This window comes from Barbatula barbatula (genome assembly GCF_947034865.1).
Source record: "Barbatula barbatula genome assembly, chromosome: 2".
In the NCBI taxonomy this organism is placed as follows: domain Eukaryota; kingdom Metazoa; phylum Chordata; class Actinopteri; order Cypriniformes; family Nemacheilidae; genus Barbatula; species Barbatula barbatula.
In genome coordinates, this window is record NC_136767.1 from 23,143,603 (window position 1) to 23,170,986 (window position 27,384).

Below are 27,384 nucleotides of genomic sequence, written 5' to 3' on the forward strand. Positions count from 1 at the left end.
CGTCAGGTTGTCTAAACCTAGACTCTGAGCTGACGTCTGTTGCTTTGCACCAACCTGGTAACTCAATTTTCTTTCAACTACTGCAAAACAAGGACTTTATATAGTTTCAATTCACCCATTATACAACTGAATGTACAAACCTCAATTTCATTGAAGTTGGGACGTTGTGTAAAATGTAAATAAAAGCAGAAAACAGTGACTTGCATATTCTTTTTGACCCATATTTAATAGAATACACCACAAAGACAAGATATTTAATATTCAAACTGATAAACTTTATTGTTTTTTGCTAACATTTACTCAATATATAAATATTCATTCAACTTATTTACATTTTACACAACGTCCCAGCTTAATTGGGATTGGGGTTTGTACTTACAGTATTTGTGACAGATTCAGTCTCTTCAGTTTATGTTGCTGTTTGATCTTGTGTAATGCGCTAAATGTTCTGTATTAAATACTGTGTTGCAGTATTAAAGTTATGATTTATTGAGTTTGCTGGTTTTGGTCCTAAATTATGTTTTGCTTCTGGCACAGCTTTCCTGTGGCTCAGTGGTTTGAGCATGGCGTTAGCAATACTAAGGTCATGGGTTCTATCCCAGGGATTGCACATAGTAAGAAACAAATGGTATAATGAAATGTAAGTCGCTTTGGAAAAAAGCGACTGCCAAATGTAAATGTAGGCAACATTGACACAGAAAAAAACTAACAGAAGCACCTGTTTCCTTTCTACTTAACTTAAACATTGTGCTGTTTTTAAAGCTGTCATGTTAAAAATACATTTTTGTGTCTTGCTGATAACTGCACCCAGGGCTCTCCTTCAAGAGCTTACAAAATTCTGCCTAACAATACAGTAGGTTAGGAAAAAAAAGCACTTGAAGCAATCTAAATATTTGAACTTGACCATGAGGCATTATATTGTTTGACTAATGATTGATGGATACTATGACACAAAAGAGAGTCTCCTAATGTAGGCCTAAATAAAACGTATGTATAAAACCACTTGCCGTTTTCTGTGGTGGGTTGTGTTTATTTCATTTGTGAGATGCGTCGTTCTCTTTTGCATTTGTTTTCCTGTCTGTAGAAGAGACTTTGTGTGTATAAGTGCCCTGGGTTTATGCCCACATTTGGATTCTGTGTGGTGTTTATTAAAAAAAGTATTTGCAATGCAGTATATACATGTACATTTAATTTAACAATATACATTCATATTTTTAAATATTTGTTTATTTAAAACCTTCCAAGCATTACAACTAGGTCTCCTTTTGCTGTTCTTTATGAATTGAGCTTTAAATTCAAACATTTATTTTGGTGTCTGGCTACCTGCATGAACCTATCAATGCAAAAGCTATTTACACACATGACAGGGGCTATTTGTGGAAGGTCTGAATAGTTTGGACTGAAGTAATAAAGTGGACTGAATTCATTTATTTGACTAACCAATAACTGACTATGTTGTGTCTTAAAAAATAATCTTGATGTTCATTCTCTCCCTTCCTTACTCCAGCTTTGATCCTCCTAGCATGGCCTTGTAAACTAACGGTACTGTTTAGAATGTTGACAAAATGTTTACATGCTCTCCTACTTGTAAGTCTACTTGCAAACGCATCTCACAAATTAAATAAACAAAACCCACCACAGAAAAAGCCAATTGGTTTAATTCAGAATTTTTATCATTTATCATTTTTATCACTCATTTGTAAGTCGCTTTGGATAAAAGTGTCAACTAAATGACTAAATGTAAAGTCGCTTTGGATTAAAGCGTCTGCCAAATGAATGAATGTAAATGTAAGTAAACAGGAAAGGACATATTCCTTACAATTCACATGCCAATTCACTGCTATAAAAACTTCTAAAAATGACAACCCATATAACAGGACCAGAGGCTTTGTGTCACAGTGCTGATACACACAAGACACGCTACTTTCAATGACAAACTTACTAAAACAAACCCACAGCACCATTCAACAGTAAAGGTTAGTGAGGAATAGAGAATGGAAAGAGTAGGTTATAGCTCAGTATTTTGTCTTTTTTTCAAGGAATATACATTCATATGTCTTCTGCTCGCGGATGCTTGAAAACCCAGATTACCTTTTATCATGTAATGGATATGTACCAATAAATGCACGACGGAGTATATCCAAGAGGCTGTCTTTAAAAAAATCCACAGACGAAAAAAAACAAGCATTTTCAGGGAGAGCAGAAACAGGTGCGGGACTAATTAACTAATGATGAACTCAGGCAAAGGAACTCCGAATACAAAACCAAAGCAGATTAAAACTGACACCTTTCTTTTGTCACACCACAAAACAGAATATAAAAGTGATCAATGACAAAAGCTTTGTGTCTGCAAAAAACACAAAAGTCAATAGAAAAAATAGGAGATATTCCAAACAATTTGTCAGCTCTTTTACAATGGAAAATATTTATGTTTTACACATCACAGTTTCATTTTGATTCACCAGAGAATTAAAGGGAAAATGCCCACAGATTATTATTTCGTAATATGGCCCGTTACAATTTGTTTACGTTAGACAAACGGAAGGGTTTGTACACACTGCTATAGGATGGTAGAATAATATAATTACATTTGATTCAATCATTTAGGAAAAATTTGGACTGGGCAATAAAATGATAACGATATCAATAACTATAGAAAATGTTTTCGATATAACGCTGCAAACTTAACATGAAGGCTAGTTTTGTTGCATAACAAAGATTTACCTTGAAGTGCTCAGAAAACCATACCTGAAGAGTGAGAAAGAGAAAGTAAACTGTTTTGTTCTAGAACTTTTAGATTTCCATCACTCTTTCTTGCTTCTTAATCTTTCTGTGCATATGCCTTCACTCGTTTATTCCTTCCGCTTTACCCATACAGTTAACAGCATTGTATCATTGCCAGCATGGAGCTCGCCAACCCCAACCCCATTACACTCTCTCAAGACCTATTTTTCATCAAACTTATAATGACTCTTCAAAAAGAATTATACAACTAAGAAGATTATTATATAGTGATTATAGTTTGTTTTGCACAGGCCCTCTGTTGCGAACATTAACCGGAAGCTTGATGCATATTGTGTGGCGCAAAGTTCCTGTAAATTTGCTACCGGGTTTCGGAGACAAGGTTCCTTGATTAGCATTCCCATTAAAGATGCTAATACTGCGACTAATGCCAGAACCACCGCTAATGCTAGCAGCGGGTTGGGCATTTTCAATAATGCTACCAGAGTTGTGCGGGGCATCAGTGGCATTCACGCTACTAATAACTTTATCACGAGTAACATTCTGGACAGTCTTCTTGTCTGGGTAACCGCATACTCCATTGCCAAGACTACTATTACCGCTGATCATGCTAACAGCGGCTCCAGCACCCTTTATGCCCACATCTTCAAAAGAAGGACTGCAGTTCACCTGGATTGACATTTGTTGTGACGTTTTAGAACAAAGCACTAGAGGAACGTCATGACCATAAAACAGTGTTTGTGGAATTGTCACCTCAAGCGATTTCCCCCCTTTGGCCTCCTTTTGTTCGGTCAACCCCGGCCTCTGATTATGCTCAGTTTCCATGTTGACACTTTTCGAAGTCTGATCTCTGACCTTTGAATGTTTGAGCATCACTTTTCCAGCAGAAGGAAAGAAAGTGATTTTCATTCTGCTCACCTTTTGCCCACCAGAGGCCTGTATTACCGAGCGTGCATTTAAACACCTCAACTGACTGTCAGAGTTGTCTTTATTGGTAATGATTTTCGGTGCGCCCAAAGGTGTTTTTTTGAACTCGGATTCCTGTATCTCATTGTCGATCTGCTTTGCTATTGGGAGTGTCCGTATGCAGCGGGGCTCCTGCAGGACTGCTTGAGAACCAACATCATGTTCAGTCTTGGGTGCAATAGAGGACTTTAAAGGATTTGTTTCAAGCCCTACACACCCAGCAAGACAATGACAATCTGATGCACATTGTTGTTGTACAGCTTTAACCTCCGTTATAACAGACTTCATCGAATCCACACTCTTGACTCCCTCTGCATGAGGAGATGCCTCAAACATCCTTTCTTTCTTATCCATTTCTAACTCTTGATCCAACATGTCTACCTTCTCCTCCTCATCGTAAGTAAAAACGTTCGTCCAACGTTTCCTTGAAATCTCTGGCGTAAGAGGCCGCAATTTCGCAGCGGCACCAAACAGTAAAGGTCGACTCTGTGTATCTTGTGGACATGGGATCAGATCGGCAGTGCTCAGAGACAGCGTGCTATCCAACGAGCTCAGAGAGGAAGTGGTAGCAGACGACAGGCTTGACATGCTTGCCAATTTCTGTGCGGGATGCTTGAAGCGGGTGGGGATTTGTGGCGACTTCCAGAAAGTGTAACGGCGTCTCCTTGGGCCCGTTGCAGAATTGTGCTGTTGTTCTGAGCTTAACCCCACGGAGCTCTGAGACTGCTCGATTCGGTTGTTAATCACAGCTGCATCGTAGCTAGATTGACGGATAACAGGAGTATGCACCAACATTTGCGCTTGGGGCGTTGCAAAATACATCACAGGCTCAGAGAGGCATCGATCACGTGTTTGGCTAAGTTTACCGACCCCCATCGTGTTCACAGAAGCACTAGATTGTGATGAAATTGAATCCAGTGTTCCACAGCTGTACGTTTCCTGCGATGCTGGCGCATCAACATGAAAGGGGCGCGTTCTCCTCTTCTCTTTGAAAGAAAGTGCGGCCAGAGGGAGGAAAAGTGGGTGGACTTCAGGAGAGTGGGGGGAAGATATAACGAAGTCTTGATCTGTGTCTTCTGAAGAGGAGTGTTGAAGGTATGAGCCATCTACAACAATAGAGAAAATGTCACTTATACATGCACCTTCATATAAATTCACTTTCACTGACTTGAAAGAAAGCTTAGTGGTTTCACAGAGCGCTCTTTATCACATTTTGTCTGTTATTAAAATAGCAAATAATTAACGTCTATTATTAAATGCATTACACATTCCCATTTAATGCCACATTAATTAATTTTTTCAATGTTTTTCTTTCAAAAATGCTTTCAATCGACACTAGCCTTTTCAAGCATTTCCCAAGTGCTGTCCATCCACGCTAAAACATTCTGAAAATGCTTACATCCTTACTGCGGAAAACACTTCAACCTGCATCAATTCTGTCTTTGCTCTCTGCCTTAATATATATTTCTCTGCAGAAATATAGGAAAGGCAAAGGAGTTTTTTTTTTAAATGGACAGACATGGAGGTAGGAATGTTGATGCATATAAGACAAACTATAGAGATGCAAAAGCAAAGATTTCACTGCCAACCAATAACTGAATAATTCAATATTCTGTCTCCTAAAATGCAATCTTAAGAATGCGTGGACTAACATTATTGCTATCAAACTGAAGAACCTCCAAAACATGACGAAAAATACCTCAGCGTGGTGCAAAAGACATGGACATTCTGATTATATAGCAACAGTTTAAAGCATTTACTGTACATGATTATAAATGTTGACGACTTACTAAGTAATAGTGTAAGACGACTTCATTGACTGCCAACAATAAGGCATTAATGCATGCAAATCCTTTTTTTAGATTAACTTGTTGACTTAAAGCAGCTCTTAAAAGCTTTCATCCTTTGGAAAGCATTACATTTAATGATCACACTCTTATTCATGCAAAGGCTTTTTAACCATTTAAGCACTTGAATTCAAAAGTTTTTGAAGCCTAATAAATGTTAAAATTGATAGTATACATGTTGAATGGCTGTAATTCATGTAAAAATGAAGAAAAAAATTATGAATTACAAAAAGGTGTGATTAATTAACTATTAACTAGTTCATTCTTATATAATCGATCGACAGCACCACTTATAACCAAAACAAATCATGCTGGAAAATATACCATGGGTGACGGCTATCGTACATCTTAGTGACTAAGATCCCACTGGACAACAGTGAATCAGACATACACAGATGGAAGAATCAGCCATAAAGGTTACTCCGAGTGCATAAATAATGTTTCAATGGCACAGAGATTTGATAGAAACAACCCTTGAGTAAAGGGAATGTCAGACTGTCTGGAGTTGGCACTCAGATTGAAAGCCTAAACAAAAAAATTCTCAGGTTGTAACTGCCGCACGTATTTTAGTTAAGTTTGTTGCTGTTTTTCTTTTTATTCCTACCTGAGAATAATAGGTATTGTATAGGCGGAACTAATTAGCGCCGATCTTGTGTTCTGCTCGTAATTAGAAGCAACACAATCCCTGAAGTGAAGCGCTAAAAAACATAACTTGGAGAGCTCTTGCCATGCTAAGTAAATATTAAGAGTATAAACATATCTGGACATATGTTATCTATGAAGAAAGAAGACTTTAAGTTTAGCCCCTCTTAAGTAGAAAGCAGCCTACGATCTGTGTTTCTTTTGTATCCGGTTTCTGTGATATATTTCAAGTGTGTAACTAGAGTGGCATAATCTGAATTCAAGACATACATGCATTTTATTTGTAGTATCTTTTTATTTTTGCTCTTTTTTACCCAGTTCTCACGGGTGGACAGGATATGCTGTAGAAATAAAACCCTGTTTTTTAATCAAGACCTCGTGCTTCGTGTTGACTACTAGAGAGAGCTACACAGGTGAACTAAATTGTCAGCTGTAAATGGCAAGATGCTTATTTCTTCACTCTGGGAATGCTTTAGTGCTGCTAGCAACAATGATTGTTGGTCTGAATTGCAGGGACAACAAAGAAAACCTATTCCACAAGAAAAACATTTGGCATTTCATCGGGTGGGTGACAAACTGACCAACTGCAAAGACTAATTTCTAAATGGCTTTAAGAGAAGCCTGTGAAACTGCTTTAGTGTCTGAAAGCACAGGTAAGAAAACCACTAAAAACCTTTGCTGAGACAAAGACTGCAGAGAATACTGGGAGTTATTGTGTTGATTTATTCAGAGGCCCCACTACTTGACTTCTCATAGCAGGGGTGTCAGTTCTCAAGAGAAAGAAAAACAGGTACACTTGAGAAAAATCGCTGACAGGCACATCATTTCAAATACAGTTTAAAGAATAAACTAAACAGAATCAACCAGCAAAGACCAGCAGGTTCAATGAGGATGTCACAACAATAGACTATAGTTTAAAATGCGTATTATTGCACACTGCATACTGTTTGATACTCCCTTTTGTTAAAACTAGAATGTATTATGCAGTATGTATTCTCAACCTACATTTATCAACATTTTATACAATAAAATCAAACTAAAAGTACTCCCTAAGTCTCTTCTACAAAATGTTCGTAGGGTCCTAATAGTTTTTCTTCCTCAATTCACTTTAACTGCTAGGCATCATGCCGTATGAATAATCGACGAGACCTGAACGTCACCTGTGCATGGGCAGCAGAAGAGTGTGTGGGTGTACCGTGAAACAGCAGTGTCAGAAAGGCTAATTGCTATCTGAAAATGATCTCCATAGTCTTCCATGTCAGTATAAAAGGGGCCAAAGTGCATAACCACACGATTACCTGCAGAGTCACGTAATTCCTGCGTTGAAATTATCCGGCTGTTAAACAGACTCTCCAGATCATCTCCAAATACGGCAGGAGTGTTTTCTATCAGGAACTGGATGAGCTGTGCAACCTGAACAAAAGATATAGACCAAAACATCATCAATATGTAAACCTGCAGCGTTGAACCGGAGTTCATGCCAGCTAATATGGTAACAAAGCAGCTTGCAAAGTTTGTGATTTGTTAAAAGTTTTAAAAGATTTATGCTTTGTGTATTTCTGTGAGCTCCGTCGATGACGGTGTTGTTCACATGGCTTGCGCCAGTTGCCTAGCACTTTGTTTCTGCCAGTTCAAGAGTGTTTACACATAGCACAGAAACTACATAACCCTCATGTGTGCGTCTGGTATGTGCATAAATATTCTTTATGCCTGTTTGCGTTTCTGCGTGACTCATTCCTGGAATTTCTCTCTTTGAAGGGCTCAATAACAAAAAATCCAATCACGACCTTCTTAGCAACGCTAGAAGTGAGCCCACAGGAATAGAAATCAACTGCATGATGGGGAAATGTAATGACAGTGAACGGATCTGTACAATTTGAATTGGAAATGCAATTTCTAATGTATACACTCGAGAACAGTGGCTACAAGTAGATGATTTGCTATGCTGTGATAAATCTTCAATGACCAACTCCTGTTGTTCCTTTCTAACAGATTTGCATGGATTTAATGTACATCAAGCATAATTGTGGTCCTGGAAATGAGGAACCACAAAAACGATCAGGTAATCCCCAAATGTCCCATTTATTGTACATTCAGTACACATTTATCATAGCTGTGTGTCAGTTATAAGTGTCAGAATGAACCTGGGTCAAATTTATAAATCTGTGCATTTAATCTGTCAAGTGTGCGCAGCCACAAAAGGAAAATTGTACGCCAAAACCTGAGCATAATTCCTTTTATAAAATCCCAGTCAGAGGAAGACTTTCCGTACATGGGTCTCCACCCCATTTCCTTTACAAAATAACTTGAAATTGAGCTTACAATGGCAATTTTATTATGCATATATTATGCCTTTTTATGCATGTCATCTGCCTATTTCCATCCATATGACATTTGAGACACGAGCCAATGGATCGTTCTACCACCGGATCCAACAGCGTCCACAATAATATCAAAGTCTGCGAAGTGTGCACTGTTGTCGGTAGAAATATGTATTTAAAATATTTTCTCAGAACACGACTTCTGCTATTAAGTTTAAAAGGAATTATCACGCTCCTCACACACTTTGCTAACATTAAAACGCATATGTCACAGGAAAGTGTTCAAAAGTAGCGCATGCACTAGAAATATACATAGATTGTTTTTAGATGTAATTTAGTTGTTTTAGATGTAATTTGATTGCTTAACTCCATTATCGAATCTAATGTGTCTATAAAAGCTAAAATGTTTGTTTTTGATAAATCCTGTGCGCACATTTTTATACATTTATAAATGAGACCCAAGTACTGCGTCACCATCCACTGCTCGTTTTATTTTATTCTCTTTACTCATATTTTTAATTACACATCAAAGAGCGCTTTCCACCATCGCACAGAATCCTTCCACTCCGTGCCTATCAACACCAGCCGGTACGTAATTGGTTTTATTTTCCACCGCAGGGCTGATCATACATTTTTAGAATATAAAGACAAACGCGTCACGCACTGCCTTGGTAACACAAGAGACTGAGCTATGACGCCTTTGTGTGCATTCATTAGCACGGTTAGACAACCATGCCGAGCCGAGAACAGTTTGTAATCGTGCCGTGTCGAACCAGGCCCACGTGGAAACATAACTGTAACTGCTACATTTATCTTAGAATGGTTCAACGCGATGGTGGAAAAGCGCTTAAAATTTATTATTTATCATTCAGCAACACATCTTCAACACAAACTATTCTAGAGCTCATTCTACCTCTCACAGTCATACCTCTCCAGCTCTAAGTTGGATGTCAACGTGATGTGACATTTCTGAAGGGTCAGGAGGAAGATTCAGAATGCTGGCGTACTTGTATTTACCCTGCTTCATTCATTAAATATGTTCAAAACCGAATACTTCAGAATTCGTCAGATCCAAATCAATAAGTTGCTATGACCAGCATCTAATAGTAATTATCTTCTTTTGTATCCAGACACCCTATCCTGCTTTTTTCAATGAATGGACACACACCAGGCAAAGAGCGCTGTGAGATAAAGAAATTGTCCTTGATATTAAATGAAACATCCGACAACATTATTGAACTTCATGTAAATGTGTGTCTGTTTGCGTTTATCACGTGAATAATAAAATAAAAAGATACTGATGTCTTTAACCTCCATCTCTGTCTTATAAAAACTCCTTTAGAAAGCTCCACTTTCTCCCACATCTCGAAAATGTCAGAATCAGTTCTTATCAGTGACTTTGATAGACCTACGTTGGATTCAGGAGCGTGATTGTGAGCTGCAATTCTATCACTGGCCTGCTTTTATTTACAAGCCATTTGGATTAAACCTGCTCTCTCTCTGAAAGACTTTATCTCTACAAAAAGAAATATCTCCATCTCTGCCATCCAGACACACTTCACCTCCTCTGTAGATGGGATCTTACCTCCCAAAATACTTCAGCGAAGTTGATAAATACACTAGCCTTCACCTTTGCCATCATCATTCACAAACCAAACCAAGCAAACTGAGAGCGTATGGTTTCTTTGTCCACCTTTGAAAATGGCCCCTGCTGGCAGCTGCTGTAGCTACACCATTATGTGGGCTTCTTCTGAAGTGGTCTAGCGGACTTCTCAGGATAAAGCTGTTTTTCTAGTAGCACAGTGCATAATGTACTTGAACTACCCCGTAATAAAAAAAAGCAGAATAAATGTACAATATTATGGAAAGAAAGTGCATGGCAAATGTAAAAATCTTGTTCAATAAAATTGTTATTAGCGGCATCTGAAAATCTTGTTTGTTTGCTCCTTCAGGTCTTAGCCATTTGTTCCGAAATGCATCACGAGGCAGAATCTGCTTGCTGGAAGAAATTATGAGTTTCTCTTGAGGTACGAGATGTGCACACACCAGTTCTGTTGAAGGACGCTCCAGCTGCATCATTTCCAGAGGCTGCGTGTTTAAAATTCAAGAGTGTCTTATTAAATCATTTAGGCTCAGTGTTTAACTCAGAAAGCAGCCTGTGATGTTAGCGGTGCTAAACTGTCTCTCAACAAGCGCAATAAGAAGTGAGGTGTCTAACAGCTCATTAATAGCATAAATGACTGGTTGACCCATTTACTCCAATCGGTTAACATCAGATGCAGCATTCTTTTTTACACCAACACAGACTACACTGAGTAATCAGCTGTAAGTCATATGCTATGTTCACACCAAAAGTGAAGCATCATGTTCCTCACTTATTACTTGCGTGATTACTTGGTTTTATTACACACAAATTTCCCACTTGAGTTGATTTTTTTCAACTGGCATGGAAGACGCAATCGTAGGCAAATATATCACGTTTGCAGTAATTGCACAGATTCCTCCATCGTGCCAATTGCGTGAGGAAATTGTGTTCTTGTGAGACACATCTAATCTCGCACCGGGAGATCTCGTCCCACCCCTAATTTTAAGATTAAAAAAACTTGGGAAGTGATCTATAAATCCACTGGAAAAATATAGCATGATTATATTGAATTTATACACAATTCGAAAATGTGAATTGGTTGACTGGAGACGTCAAACAAAGATATATTGGTCAATTATTTAAATGTACAAATTCAAGGCCAAATTATTTCTTATTAAATCCTGTCATAAAAAAGTGGACTGGAGCGTTAAACAGCAGGCGCAGTAAAAAAAATTCCTGGACAGACAGCCTTACTGAGAATAATTAGAGCATTCTGTTTTGATCACGTTCTTTACAGACAGCATGTTAGCGGCATGACAGCTGTGATGGGCAAAATGGCAACGAAATGAGCATTTACTTCTTTGCAGCACAAACCTAATCTTTAAAACAAGAATCTTCCAGTTACTTAGTTGGTCTGGAAACCATGTTTAACAGCCCAGTTTCAGTGTCTAGTTAAGAAGGACAGTATTGATATTGTAAATCCATACCTACAATTTAGAATTTTAAGATGATAGACTATATTTGTCATCTACTCCTGTAAATAATTGGTGGTATGGATTAATGTGAGCAGTTGTTTTTCTCGTTTACCTGCAATGTGCTCTTTCCCTCCAGCTCGGGGCTGACCTGGGATGACCTCCAGAGCATGTTGGGTGCGATGCAGAGGGCTAAGTTCGATGCCGTCATCAGATTTACATGCGAGTGGCTGTGTATCCTGTACAGCACTCCAAACAAGTGACACAGCAAGGTGAAATTTTCCTCCGGAACCTGCGCGAACAAACTGGACGCATGCAGGTGGTGCCAAATGAACATTAAATGCAAAAAACATACATTAAAACAAATAAAAAATAAGTTCCTTTTTTTAAACCAACAACAAAACTGCAATTTTGAATTCAACTAAACAAAGTTAATGTCAAATTCCATGAAAGCCCACCAATGCCTTGGCCCTTGAATAAGGTTTAGACAAAATACCATCAATTTGAACTTTTATTATCGCACACATCTGACATTGGTGTCTTGGTAATAGCATATCATTGTGGAAAGGACCTGAAAATCTCAGAATGCCAGAGATGGCTTCTATTGGTGATACACAATAATACTGTACACAAGGGGGGCTACGTGAACAGGTTTTGTATTTTAGCAAAGGATTGATATGATCAGCTGTTCTCACCTTCTGATTTTACAAAGTTTGTGCTGTTGATCCTCGATCTGCAGAACTTCTATCCACTCTTCATACAAGTCACAACGTAACACACCACCAGGCAGTTCACGTAAAAACTCCTAAACACAAAAGTGACATTAGAGTCAATGACAATCAAAAAAAATTAGACTCAATTAAAAGTTAGATTCAGAGTGAATGAATGTGTATTCAGAGCAACTGTTGAATACAGGTTCAGTAAGATGTACTGACTGTTATAAGAGATGCAGAGACAAACACAGACTCTTCATGCAGTGACATGCTTTTCCCAGAATTAATTCGCTCCTTCAGAATCCTACAGCTTTTGGCATTTGCAGAGCGGCGGAAGATTCCACAGGTCTCCGGACCCTCACAGAAGAGAAGATACAGCAGGTCCTGGGACACATAATAACAGACAAATCCCTGAACTGATAAATCAAAGGATTTTAATAAAAAAAAGAATATTAATGGGACTTTGTTGTCCTATAATAAATAATGGATCTGTCTGTACAAGCAAAATGAGTCATACACTAATGCGCCATAATAACACTATCAACCTCAAGCTGTGATCACATCACGAATCTATTGGATTACAGTCTGGAATACACTCTAGCATTGTGGGAAGCCATACAATACAGAAATCATAAAAATGTTACATTTATTGAATTAAACCAGTGATTGACATACCATTATTGGCTTGGGCAGGTTTCCATCAGGACAGATAGAGGAAAGAGATTGGCCGAATAGCTTTTGAGGGGCGTTGTGTGATTCGACATTGTCATCTGATTGGTTAAGGTGTCCTCTCCTCAGGGCCCAATCAATCAGAGACCTCTTTCTTTTGTGTTTGAAAACACCTGATATTAAAACACAACAAAGCAATGTTTAGTGGAACTTAAGGCCTGGATGAGACAGAATTTTCTTAAATTCCTACAAACGGAGGTATTACTGAATGGCACTCCAGCCTCTGTCAATAAATGTAACAATTGCAGTGATAGTGGACAAAAGCTTGATCTCCCCTTCTGAGCAGGTGCGGAACCTGGGTGTTATTTTTGACGCACAGTTGAGTTTTAATGCCCATTTAAAACATATTACAAAAGTATCTTTTTAACATCTACAGAATATTGCACGCATACAGCCCTTTCTAGCCTGATGCTGAAAGGTTTATCCACGCCTTTATAACATCTGTCATGAATCTGCCTTCTCTTGACTTGAGTTTCTGGTCTAGTGGCAGAATCTTCTTCTTTTGTTTAATGGCCGTTCACTCCTTAGGATTATTACCGCCACCTACTGTATATTTTACCACATGGGTGATGAATCTGTGAAATAAATGAAATAAAATATTTGGTGTAATGCCCCACCCACCTCAAAGGATCAGAGCCCAGGTTTCAGCTGGCTCTGCGTATTCAGCTACTCCAACTTCTGCACTTAGCTCCTCTCCCTTCAAGTTGGTCATAAGCATCCTGCTTCTTATCCTCCTTTTTCTAAATTATATGGTGCAGCCCTGTAGTCTCTACACATTTTTATTCATTTATGTATTTAGCAGACGCTTTTAACCAAGCGTTAGCACATCCCTACACCGCTGATTTTTTTCCTCAAACCCTTTCCCAATATGTCAACCGGCCTACTCCTTACACTGCTATTAAGTAAATCACGTTGCTCATCATATTTACTACACTTTACAAAAACATTCTCTACTGTTTCTAACACCATGCACTCATCACACAACCCATTCTCATGCTTTCCCATTAATGCCATTGTTGTGTCCAAACCTTAGTCTTGAAAACAATACTTCTTCCTTTCTATGTCAACCATAGGAATGTTCCTTTTTCCCTACTGATTCAACAATATTATAAAATCATCTACCTGTGCTGCTATTTCCCCACCTTTGTTGCCATACTCGTGTTATTTCCATATTAATCACGGATTTAATTTCCCTTCTTCCCAGAGTTACCGTAATATCAACAAAGTTTTTTTTAATGCTTCTTTTGCTAATTTATCAGCCGTTCCATTCCCTTTTATCTCAAAATGTGCTGGTACCCAACACAATTTTACATTTATACCTTTCATTTTTAATCTATACAAAAATGTAGGTCCTAGCAGGTCCTCTCTATCTGATTTTGCTGAAATGGTGCTTTTAAGAGCTGAAGCCAATTCAGAGCAAATTACTTTCTTATTTGGCCTAATCTGTTCTATCCATTGTAATCCCACTATTATAGCAGTTAATTCTATAGCAGAATCATGACAGACCCACGTGTGCTATCTGGAGAGAGACGTATTATTGTCAATCAGGACCTAATATGCGTTCTCTCCAGTCTCGTCATTGGCCCCGCCCCTCTCGTTCCTAGTATTGCTTTCCACCTGTGTCTCATTCCCCACACCTGCCCATTGTTATCTGCTTTGTTAGTTTCCCTATTTAATGCCCTCTTGTCCATTGTCTTGTGCATGTTTGTTTTTTCATAATTCCCTTGTTTTTGTTCCTGAAACCCTTATTTTTGCCCCCTTGTGGGAAGTGTTTTCCCCCATCGTGAGTGGTTGTTTTTGTATTCGTTTTATTATTAAAGTATATATGTTTAACCCCTTCATCCTCGCTGCCTGCACTTTGGTTCCTCCACCCCTGATCACGACAAACATCTAGGCTTGATTAAAACACGGCAGCTTACTTCTTAGATCAGACGGCTTTGTGTTGTTACCAGGGAGATCGTTAAAAAATGTGACACGCACGTCTACTGGAAATCCTGTGAAATTCAACCAATCAGATGACGACTTGCTGAAGTGTTTCCAGAAAAGTGTGCCTCAGACGTCACGCTTAAACATCTGATGCATGAGACTTTGCTGTGTAACTGAATTGTGAAGGCTTTAAGTACATAGTAATTTGTTACGCAAGAACAACATTTCATTATCATCTACAGCAATAATAACATTGAGAAGGTTTGCAACTGTGTGTGACTGATGGCTTTATCAAGGAAATGTCACTCCCTTTATTGATTTTATTACACTCTTATAAAATGATCAGGGTTAACAGAGTTCAAAGCAAATGGTTCTTTCAGGAAAAACATGAAATTCTTCATTGATTGTAATGAGCACCCCGCGAAAGAGCACAGTAGGCCTATACATACAGGCTGCATACAGTTCAAACATCTGTAAGCCCACAACATGTCAATACTTTCCATAGACAACATCATTCTCAGCAGTAATGGCCTTGAGCGAAGACGTATGTAGACGGTAAATTCACTGAAGATCTTTACATGAAGAGCCAGAATCTCAAACATCCATGCTTACATTCTTCAACAAATATTGACCGTTGTTGTTCTCTTCACATCTGTGATCATTAAAACATTTAAGCGTGTTCTTGGCAACCAATCGTCTCTGCAAATGGACCCACTCCATTTCGCTTTCTGCGAAACAGTCCTGTCAAAGACGCTGTAAACCTGGCAGCCCATTATACTAGACAACACAGTTTGCTTCCTTTTCCATTACTTCATTTTAGCCTGTAATTTAAACAATCCCAACCGTATTATTTTAGCAGCTCCACTCTGCTTTGTGTCACCAGGATCAGCGTTTAATGAGGAACAGGTCACTGACTGTTAAGATAAATAACCAAAAATACCATCAGCACTGTGCTGCCTATAGTCAGCTGCTCTTCATCCGACCCTTCCCATCTTTCACAAATGCTTCAAAATAGTTCATTTTAAATTCCATGATTCCATACGTGGAAGGATCTGGATCACCGACCGTTTTTTTATTCAATGTGACTTCGCAGGTTGCGGCAGGCAGCGGAGGCATGCAGTGGCGGACTAAGAGAAAAAGTTGCACTGGACTTTTTCAGTAGGAGCAGCCCACAAAACCAAGCTCATAACATAACACAACAATACACTGATGCACAAACCATTCTATAGTACTATAAATATAAATGTTTTTTAAGACCTTTCATGCCACCTTGCAAGGTCAATAAAACAAGCAAGCAACTAAGCAACAAACATAAATCAAAATGACATAAAAGCCTGCCTAAACATGTACATTTTATATAAAGTATTTATTTTAATATAAGGTAATGTATTCAAACTGACCATGACATCGTGTGACTAGACTTTGACAACAAATATTTTTGATATAAGCTATAAAATTCAAAATCAACATTATACAAGTCTAAAAAGTTTAATTATAATTTTATAATTTGGGATTTATAATTTGAGAAAACATTAACTCTTTGGCCTAAATAAGTAAGTAGCTTACTTATAAGCTTAATAAGCTTTTTAAAACTGTATATTGAATACAAATTTGACAGAAAAGTGTAATTTCATTACCTGTGATGAAAGTTCTGCAGGCTATTAAATACTTTCATGCTAATAAAATGACACACAGTCATATGCCTCATATGCTATATAATGTTTCAGTGTGTTTTTAGACATTAGATGTTAACTTAAACACACGTGGTTGTGTCCCCTCCTTCCCCCGGGATTTACGCCCATGGCTGGAGGCAGCTTCACCTGAGGTAACTGGCACTAAATAGATATACATTTTAACCTACTTTACGTACAATGTATTCAATGTTTTGTGTTTTTTGTGTTTAAAAAGTGGGAAGTAGCAAGCATCTCGAGGGAAGGAGCTCAAACAAGTCAAAGGTACGCTATCTTTCACCCGTTTAATTAACAAAACTTGTCATTTTAAAAGTTGTATGATTGCAGTTATATTTTATTATGTTTTTCGTGTTTCCGAAGTCATGGCATGAAGTGAATACAGTCTTTCTCTCATGCATGCTAATTCTGACACCTAGTTTTAAGTTACTGAAATTAAACACAGTAAATGCATTGTTGGAATGTAAGTGTGTTGAATGCGTGTTGTGTGTAGTGTACATACGTAATAACAGCTATCTATGATAAAATCATAAGTTTTGAAACGGATTACAAATGGCACTTTTCGGGAACGGGTGAGTCATGTTGAGGGTCGGACCGGTATTTCACTCCGGTGTATAATAATTGGTTGCAACAATTAACAATTATTTTAATTATTTTAAAAGCATTTCGAGCTAAATTTTAATTTTATTTTAACAACAGATTGAGAAATGGTTCATTGAGGAAGTACTTCTGGCACTTGACTGTTCCGTTTCCTCTACAATGTCTCTGCGTACTTGACTAAATGTAGATTATTCAAAATAAAGGCACGTGTTCATGTGTGATGTTATGTAACACTGTAACACTTTAACTGTAATTACTTTAGATAAATTGTATAACAAATTAACAATTCAAGTAACACTTTGGAGACAGCAATTAAGTGAATGTAAAATGTCTGTGGAACCAGTTACTAAATAATAATTTAGAATTAAATAATAACATTTTCTAAAGTGCAGCGGTAGCGCATGCAGCAGCTTCATACTCAGAACTCCAATCACTCTTTTTGAAATGTTGGAATCCAATGTACAGTAGATAACTATTTCCTTAGCATTGATGCAGAATGGCTTTTGACTTTTGCAAACAGCTTTTGTTAAGTCTGTACTTATTATGCAAGACTCTCTGCCCTAGTCTTGTGTTTACATATTATTTAAATTGTTATTTCATGTCTCCTGTATTCTAATGCATGTCGGCTTTTGTCTTCTTCATAGACTCATAAAACCATGTCTGACTCACATGCGTGGCATTAAAGAACCTTAAAGCGATACCGTACAGCATTTTTATAGTGCGTCTCAAACCTGTAACTGTGTGTGTCTGTGTGTATATGCGTGCGTATGTGTGTGAGAGAGCGAGAGGAGGCACACAAACATGTCTGAGTATAGACAGTGTGTTGTGTGGGATGCTTGTGCACTCACCTGGAGTGTGTGTTCTAGTTTTTAGGGTGAAGTGAGGCGTCTTGATCGCAACCTCTGTCTGCTGGGTAGCACTAAACGCTTCTCGCAGGTGCTCGCCGGGCATGTGACTCTGCAATGAATGACGGAGGATGAAGAATGGAAGCTCATGGCCTGACACAGACAAAAACATGAAGACAGGAAATTGAGGATGAGATCAAATATAAGTTGCAGGAAATTGCAGGCTGCAGGAGGCAAAGAATAGCATCATAATTTTTTGTGTGTGTGTAAAATGTGTGTAAATGTGTAAAATGTGTGTAAATAAAAAAGAGAGAAAAAAGGCTTTAATGTGACCCTGAGTCAAGGGTCCGAATTCTCTGTTTAAATGAGGTTTTGGTTGCACTTAATTTTACAGTACGTGTACTTATAGTGTACTTACCTAAGAAAGTACTGGGTAATTTAAAGTAACTACATGGGGGTTGGTTCAGGTGTAGTATAGTTATTACGGATGTATAATATTTACTATAATAAGTACACAGTGTGTACATGGGAAATGATACCTCTCATATCCTTTAGCCTTAAACATCCTTGCATGAAAATCAGTGACATTACACACACTTTCCTGCAGGCTTTCTGTCTCCCATGAGAATCAAAAGTTTTTGGTTCATTTCTGTCATTTGATCAACACTTGATCTAGCCCACGGTTGCCAAAGATGCAACATGCAGATGAAGGCACAACGGGGAACCCTATTAGGATGCTGTATGATGACGGAAAGTAAACTTTGCTATCCTTTAATAATATATGTATGAAATTTCATATTCTTTTTTGGAAAATAAGAACAGATACGATTCTCTTAACTGTGCAAATAGTATTACTTGAATCAGTTTCTTCACTGTATTCTGTATTGCATAGATTAAGTTAGATCATATTTGTCTTAGAGAGTCTATAGTCGCTTATACAGTATGTTGTTTGTCATGTGAGTATCCTCACCTATAAGAGTGTATGTTTCGTCTTCTTTTTCATAGTTCACACACAGCTGGTAGTCCGAGGCATCACGCTGCACACAGGAAGTGGTTATTTTGTTTTGGAAAAAGACAGGAAAAAGGAAATGGCTGTTATCAAAATAGAGGAAATGCCAGTGGACAAACTTTGCACTAGTGTCAGTGATGTTTACATAATCAGAGAGCAATAAAACGACGTGAAACAAATTAAAGAAATTAGAACCTAAAGTCTACCAATTCAAGTTTGACAGGAATAATAGGCATACCAAGATTTATTCACGTATCAGGTTAGATCCGCCCAGATCCTAGCTGATACTTTTTGGCAAAATCAAGCTTGAGAGATGGGTTCCCATTTACATCAACTACTCTTGAGAACTGTCTGTACTTTTTCACTATTTTAAGGACAACTCACCAGCAATTTGTACTCTTGCTTAATGTAATGAACCACATATTCTGCTGTGGTGCTCACATCCACTGCAACAGCGATGGTCTTGACAGCCGATAACATGTTAACAAACAACAAGAAAACCAAGAACACGAATAAGCTCCACACATAAACAGGGGCATAGTTTAGGTTCCCAGAGGGCCGGGAGGGGCCTGGGTTCACGTTAAGCCAAAGAAGTTTGAGTACCGCTGGGCTGTCATCATCCTGGTGGCAGAGCAACAGCACGTAGAGAAGAATAGCATTTGGCAAGACTCTCTGCCTGGCTCTGCAGGTGTGCCTGTGAAATGAATGTATGATATATCGCTTATTGCTCCCTGAAAGCTTTGGATAAAAGCGTCTGCTAAGTGACTAAATGTAAATGTAAATTAATCAATATAACAAATTCAAAAGGAAAAACTAACAAAATGTTTCAGCTGAGACAGTTCAATTTAGACGAAAACAATGAGGTGTTTTTCCTTACCACTGAAGAGCTTGCCACCATCTCTCCTTTGTTTCTGAAGAACTTTGATGTGAAGGGTGAAGGAGGAAGAAAGAGACAAAGGGAAAGAATTACACATCTATTCAAGAATTATGTTTTTAGATAAATGAAACTGAATGAGAAGACAACAACATGAGGTTTTGATATAAATAAGTGGGGACGATGGTTGGTATCTGATTAACCTTTCTAGCACACTTTGTGAAATTGAATAAAAACCTGTAGTTGGGGCTCAATTCAACATTCTGACCATGTAAAATGTCTGGACGGTGCTATCTTGGCAGTTAGAAAATGACTGCAAATCATAAATCTATAGAGTAACTCGTGACATTTGGGGCCAGTTTTACAAACAAGGCTCAGCTTAAGCCAGGATTAGGCCTTAGTTATATAAGAATATTTAAAGGGATAGTCCTGTTAGGAATTAATCACTGTCTAGTTGTTCCGAACCTGCATATATTTCTTTGTTTGGTTTGACACAGAGAAAGATATTTGGACGAATGCTTGTAACCAAACAGTTCTTTGACCCCATTGATAACCATGGTAGGAAAAATGACAATAGTGGTCAAAAGTGCCCCAGAACTGTTTGCTGTCCTACATTCTTCAAAATATCTTATTTTGTGTTCAAGTAATTTTCCTATGGTAGTTAATGGGGTCCAAGAACTGTTTGGTTACAAGCATTCTTCCAAATATATTTCTGTGTGTTCATCAGGACAAATACATGTATACGGATCTGCAACAACAGGAAAGTTAGTAATAAGGTATTTCTTTTATTTAAGTGAACGATGCCTTTAAGTCACTTTTAGAAAATGTGTTAGATTAAACATCAATGCATTTTGCTAAATAATTTAGCATTTTGCTAAATAATAGCACAGATTTTATACGTTTTTATAAAACCCAAGGGGACTTGATGCTTTAGCACTGTTTTGCTAGTGGAATCAAAACAAATTAACCGGCCAAATTGTGTGAGAAATTTAAGTTTGTTGCTATTAACACACACAGAAACAAATAGATCAGTAAGCTAGTAAGGAACAGAGTGGAACATATATTTTTTGTTCAGAATCAAAAGGATAGGGAAGCAATTAAAGAAAGGTGGAGGAACCATCAGCACGGCAGCCAAATAATTATCAGTGTGCTTAGAAGAATATTCATTACAATAAACAGTCATATATTCAAAGCCTACCTGAAAGTGACAACATAATTGGCGGTTGGCCAGCCAATCACAAACGAGTGCTTGGAGGTGACCTTCCTGTCTGTGATGTTATGAATACAGGATGCCAGCCATATGTCTGAGAGGCTAACACAAGCCTTCAGTTTTAGATATAAAGACCTGTAACACAAGCACACTTATCAGGTAGCAGAAATATATCTTATATACTGATACACATATTAATACACGCAGAAATATTGACATACTTTGTTTTGGCGATGATAAGAGAATCTGTGAAAAGTAGCAAAAGTCTCTCTTTTGATTGCAAGCCATTGGTGAGATGAGCATGGGCTTCCATCAACAGCATGGCATTCTGGGATACATGACACGCTTCATACCTATCGCTGTAGAAGAATCAACAGCAGAGACATGTTATTTGTCAATACGAATGTGTTGTGATGTTTATTGATAAAAATAACATTCAAAGCATTCATATGCCATGAATAATAAGGTACAAAAAAATTGCTTTATAAAGAATGTTTGTTATAGTGGAATATTTTATAATCGAAATCCTGCCTTTTTTAAACAGAAAATATTTAGTGAAAAGGTCACAAAGGTTTACTTTTTGTAAACACGTAGATGTCCACTCCATTACACACACTGTAAAAAAATCCGTAAATTAACAGTTATATGACTGTATATTGTAACGGAAATTGTCCATTCTACATGTGTTACGGTGTTTTTCCGTTAAAATACATTTTCGAATTGCATTAACCGTGATCGCGCCTTCGACAACTTATGATGGTCATGGACGTACAGGCACAGCCATAACACAACATTTTACCCAAGTTTTCAACTGGTAAGTACTGTTGATATAAAAATAACACGACATTTCAATTAAACGGCTTTATTATCATTATTACGGACTGGCCATGTAAAGTAAAACAGTGTATTTCGTTGGATATTGTTTACAAGAACAGATTTTTTTTTCAGGTAGAAACTGAACTATGAGTTATTATTTGTAATACTTATTGGTTTGTACTTATTTTTGCCTTTTCATTTACAGTTTATTTGTCAGTATTTTTAATCTGCTTGGTGCGCGGGAAGTTACGTCCCATCCCCCGCTGCACTGTGTGACAGACACCGGTTACCTTCAGCTCCGCGCTGTGTCAAAGATATGTTAATTATTTAATTACATATAAAATCACTGTTTTCTTAGTACTATACAACCAACAAGAGCGAGCATTGAAAGGTAAGTTAGTGATATTGTATAGTTTGGTCGACCGTTATCGTGTCTTTCAAATGATCGCTATCTTACACGTAACATCTGTCTGTGTTTCTGTTTCCATATTAATAACTTATTTTATATTGTAATGACATACATTAATCTAATGTTCGCTTAGTTAGAGGGACTTCAAGTCTGTGTGGCCGAGTTCAACATGACAATGTTTTTTTCACTATAGGGACTCGACGTGAATTGTAGACACTGAGTAACATTATATGAGGAATACAAACACTCTATGAGGAATATAAACACGCGTAAGGTTCAAATAAACCCCGACAGGATGATCGGACGTTGACGCGAAGCCGGAGCGAGTGGACGTTTTATGCGAAAAACACAGGTTAAACCGCTAATAGATTTCACCCCACCGCCATATTGAAATCGAAAAAAACGGAAAGACAGATAGACTGCAATGGTTTTCACAACAAACAGTTTCAACCAACCTCCGGTGTCCTTCCCACCTCTGCTTTGTTTAGATTTCAACATGGCAGCGGAGTGAAATCTGTTTATTAGACAGCTACTTGCCAACAATTGTATTCGAAATAATGATTTGAAATGTTTTATTGGTGCATTATTTTTCTTCTCTTACTAATACTTATTTTCTAAAAGAGATCACTAATAGACGGAAGATATGATCAGGATCAGCATTGAAGACTTATGGCTACCTTTACATTTAAGCATTTCGCAGACGCTTTTATCCAAAACCACTTTCATTGCATTGTCCTATACATTTGTTTCTAAGTATGTGAAATCTCTGGGACCATGACCTTGGCATTGCTAATGCCATTCTCTAACCACTGAGCTACAGGAATTCTCTCTCTCTCTCGCACACACGCATATCTGCCTCTCTAACGTTCAAACACACTTTCTGCATCTCTAACATTTAAACATTTTCCAAGCAAAGTAAGATTATATATATTTGTTGTGTTTACAACAGGAGCCTGGGGGATATAAACCCAGAAAGTGGGTCTAATGCACAAAAAAGGGCGCCAAGAAGTATACCACCTAAACTCCTTCGATCCCTGTCAGACCTGAAGGACTTTCAGGATCCTTGGAAGATTTAAAGGTAATTAAGCACACTTTTTCACTGCTTCTCTTTTGCGACCCATATTGTTCCAAGTGTTGTTGTCAAAAGTACCTACACCTTATTTAGTAAAATCTTAAAGTGATAGTTCACCCAACAATTAAAATGATGTCATCATTTACACCCTGTTGACATTTCAAATCTGTATGACTTTCTTATGTAGATGACAAAAGTTCAGAAATTATTCGGAACAATGTTGGTGACCAAACAATTTTGGCACCCATTCACCTGCATATGACTTACAATGCATGCTTACCAACATTTTTCAGAATATATCCTTTTGTGTTCCGTGGAAGAAAGAAAGTCATACAGGTTTGAAATGACAAGAGGGTTAGCAAATGATGACAGAATTTTCCATTTTTGGGAGAACTATTGACATGCAAGTAATCACAAAAGTTCTAGGTTAAATGTTAGTTTGTATTATTGGTGATGTTTTGTTTTGCAGCCATATAGGTAACAGTTATGGAGAGAAAGAAGACGAAAGACGTGGATGTGATTTTACAATATATCACTATGCAGGTTCATCACTATTAAATGTGATTGTAACTAGTAGTTGGAGGTTAAAGTGTTTTACATTTTTTCATTTGGATGCCTTTTTAGTGTTTCAGTCCTGGGTTAGGCCTTACATGGCATCTCAAAGTTGACTGTTGAAGATGTTGCCAGTTTTCTTTACATCTTACAGTTAACTTGGTTTCTTGAAATGTATTTGTAATTTGCCCACTTGTCCTTACACATGCCAATTTGCAATGAAGTTGTTTGCTCAAGTAAGACCTCTTACAGTATGTTTTTTTCTTTTAATAATTATTACTTATGTATTAGCTATTTGTTTTTACAATGTTTGTATTCATTAAAGAATCAGTTTTTATTAAAAAAATGTGTTTTTTTAAAGTACACAGATAACTAATAACACTTTACTGCTTCATTACACTTATTGTATACTGTAGAATATATCTTTTTAATGTAGTTAAACCATACATTAAGGGTATTTTTTCAATTTTTGTAATAGCAGGGGGGAAGTCAGTAAACTTGTAAGTAATTTTTCAGTTTTTTTATATATAATTGCCATTTTCACTTTTTATACTCTTGGTTTAACATTCAATTAGTGAAATTGTCCATTTTTTTATTGTAGGTTTAACATTAAAACACAGAAAATGTCCACTTTTGTACTATAGGTATACCATTAAAACACAGAAAATAACTCTTTTTTTTTCAATTTATATTAACTTTAAATAACAGAAATATTTTAGTTTTTTACAGTAGTAATACTATTAAAAAGCATAGAAATATTCTTAAAAAAACAGAACGTTTTCTGTTTTTTTTTACTGTTCGTTACACTGTCAATTAAAGGAAAATCTCCGTTATTAAATTACGGTACAAAGTCTGTGTAATAAGCTGCCAGTACTTTTTCCCGTTTTTTTACGGATTTTTTTTACAGTGCATGAAGAGTTTTTTTGAAGGTTACAATCTCTTTCTGTAACCCTGGACTGCGTTGTCATGCGAGACCTGAAAAGAACCATGAATATATGTTTCATGTATGTGTGCATTTTCGAGGTAGAGAGATGAGGGTTGCAGTGTGATAGACATAAGCTCTTTCTGAATTTGCTTGTAAAACTTTGCAATTTGAAAGCCTTATTCACAAAGAATTGTGTATAGAAGTTGCCATATAATTGATGTGATGTACATACTCTATGTGCATACGATTATACTTGTGAAGGCATTTTTCGAATCTCCAAATATAGTGAAACATAAAAAAAAGTGTTTGCTTCAAATCTAATAGCTTCAACAGGACTATGTGAGGGTTAAGGGAGAGGTGTAGTGAAATATCATCATAGCAATATGAAGAGCATTACATCTATGAGAGGTTCTCAGTAATATAGCTTTAAAGGTCTGTGCGAGTAACATCTGCCCTGTCATTTTCCTGAGCGTCCCACTCGCTCTACTTCCTTACAGTCTGAATGACGCACATTGCAAACTTTCATCTTGTAATGTGTGTTTGCATTCCTGACTATATAAGGCACAGTGTGTTTTCAGGACTGTACCAAGGGATTGGTCAGATGCGCTGTAAGCAGTGCATGAGTGTGTGTTGTGCATGACTGAGAGAAAGAATAAAACATTATTCTAGCACCTTGCCTCACAGAATAGAGAATCGTGTTCACTAAAAACAAGTCACAGACACATTATTAATGCGTCCTGTAATTATGAAGTGTGTGATTAAGCTTCAACAACTTCAACAGATCTTTAACACAAACACACACACATTCACTGATTTTTACCCCATGATGTATTTGACATTGTAATCAGCTAAATCGGAAAAATCGGAACACAACACAAAGGCATAAGGGAAAGGAAAGAAAAAAAACATTTAGAATCTAAATCAAAGAGAAGAGACAAGAGAAGCAATTAATGAACGTATGTTTGTGTTTGGAGGGTTGGAGAGCAGAAATGAAAAGAAAAGCAGATGATGCTTTAATTGCATTTTAAGAGAACATGCATTACAAGGTGACCTCTTCAGAAAGTTAAACCATATGCTTGACTGTATGCGTGTGTGTGTCGCGTGCTTGTACCTTTGTCTGATTTTGAAAGCTTTAATAACTGCAGACCCAGGTTTTCTTCTTGGAACTGTAGACTTCATGTTCTATAAAACAAAAATTCCATAACACACACTCACACCAGGTTGGAGCAAATCATTTTTTTTAAAGTACGAGAAATCAACAGTATACGTATTAGTAACCATAGCAACAGACACATTCATACGAACAGTGAGAAAAATGAGTCTATGTCTGCAGACGAGTATGTTCACGTCTTTCGTAATATTCTACAAAGGAGAAATGGCATGTCGTATGTCACAAATTGTGAAAAGGCATTTAAATATTACAAGATCCTTAAGGAATATACAGGAATTTCAATACTATGATTTTTCGAATCCTTAAAAGATCAATAAAAGATCCATTAAGAATAAATATCCTCTTATCAGAGTATTCCTTAGTTGGATTTGTGGAGCAAAAATGATAGTAGTGTGAATGTTCTGTGAAACTAAAAAGGGCACCTCTTGGAGTTCATGACGAATCTCATTTACTGATTTTTCATATTTTTAGTGGGACGTGCAGACTGTTCCTGTCAGTCTGATCCCGAACAACAGAACTTGAGAAAATGTACTTGGCTGCAGAAATGACAGGCACCTCAATAGTGCCTGTTCAGTTCATTATTGTATTAGCTGCTAAAATAAACCCATTCACCAAATAAGTACACCTTACATCAAGAGTCTAGCAGTGAGTGCAGATGACGACATAAAATATACCATGAACAAATTTCCTGGAAAAACTCTGCAGTGTTGCCTGGGGTTACGATGGTTCACAGTTTGATGGACACATCTATGTTAATTATATAAATTACATAATAACAAAGCTTTCTTTTGTGAATTTATTAAGCCTGATTATGACTTCTGGGAGATTTTCAGTAAATTCATTTTAAGCCAGAAACAATGAGCTCAAGTTCTTACCACCACTTAATGCAACACAGATTTTAGCATTTTATCCCTCATATACGGTTAAAGGGTTAATGGCTTTTATGCCCTTTCGAGGACACCAAATGTAAACCTGATGCTGAGATTCCACACAAAACAGTTGCTGCCTCTAAGCACATTCACCTTTCTGTATGAAGGTTTGGTCACCGGTCCGTCGCTGGTAGATTGAAGGTCAATAGGATTTGAAACCCTCGGCTGTGGACTCATTTTTATCCATCTTCCCCTTTATCCTCAGCCAAGCTGAAAAAATGGCATCAATTCCGACAAAGCAGTTGCACGGAATGGAGGTGGAAATGACTCTGAACATAGTAGTTTTGACGTTTTTTGACTTTCTCAACCCAGATGTTCATGATGTGATGAGGAGCCACCAA

General features: G+C 37.4%; 1 protein-coding gene across 1 annotated transcript; it reads right to left on the reverse strand.

Moving 5' to 3' along the window:
* Nucleotides 1–153: 153 nt before the first annotated feature.
* arhgap20b (Rho GTPase activating protein 20b) lies at nucleotides 154–27,384 on the reverse strand. Its single transcript, XM_079478720.1, has 15 exons — nucleotides 27,137–27,384; nucleotides 26,055–26,125; nucleotides 21,391–21,528; nucleotides 21,158–21,304; nucleotides 19,963–20,004; nucleotides 19,689–19,779; nucleotides 19,470–19,547; nucleotides 19,047–19,113; nucleotides 18,080–18,229; nucleotides 12,964–13,130; nucleotides 12,511–12,672; nucleotides 12,271–12,380; nucleotides 11,691–11,880; nucleotides 7,496–7,610; nucleotides 154–4,814 (listed from the first exon to the last, which is right to left on the reverse strand). The coding sequence occupies exons 1-15, from the start codon at nucleotides 27,218–27,220 to the stop codon at nucleotides 3,016–3,018; spliced, it is 3,411 nt and encodes a 1,136-aa protein (XP_079334846.1). The 5' UTR covers nucleotides 27,221–27,384; the 3' UTR covers nucleotides 154–3,015.

Bases quoted from the DNA above. Each gene is read 5' to 3' on its own strand.
- arhgap20b (XM_079478720.1), bottom strand. From the start codon at position 27,220: ATGAGTCCACAGCCGAGGGTTTCAAATCCTATTGACCTTCAATCTACC. The intron at 26,126-27,136 runs GTGAATGTGCTT...TTTGTTTTATAG, and splicing joins CCAAACCTTCATACAGAAAG to AACATGAAGTCTACAGTTCC. The intron at 11,881-12,270 runs GTGAGAACAGCT...GCATGCGTCCAG, and splicing joins AAACTTTGTAAAATCAGAAG to TTTGTTCGCGCAGGTTCCGG.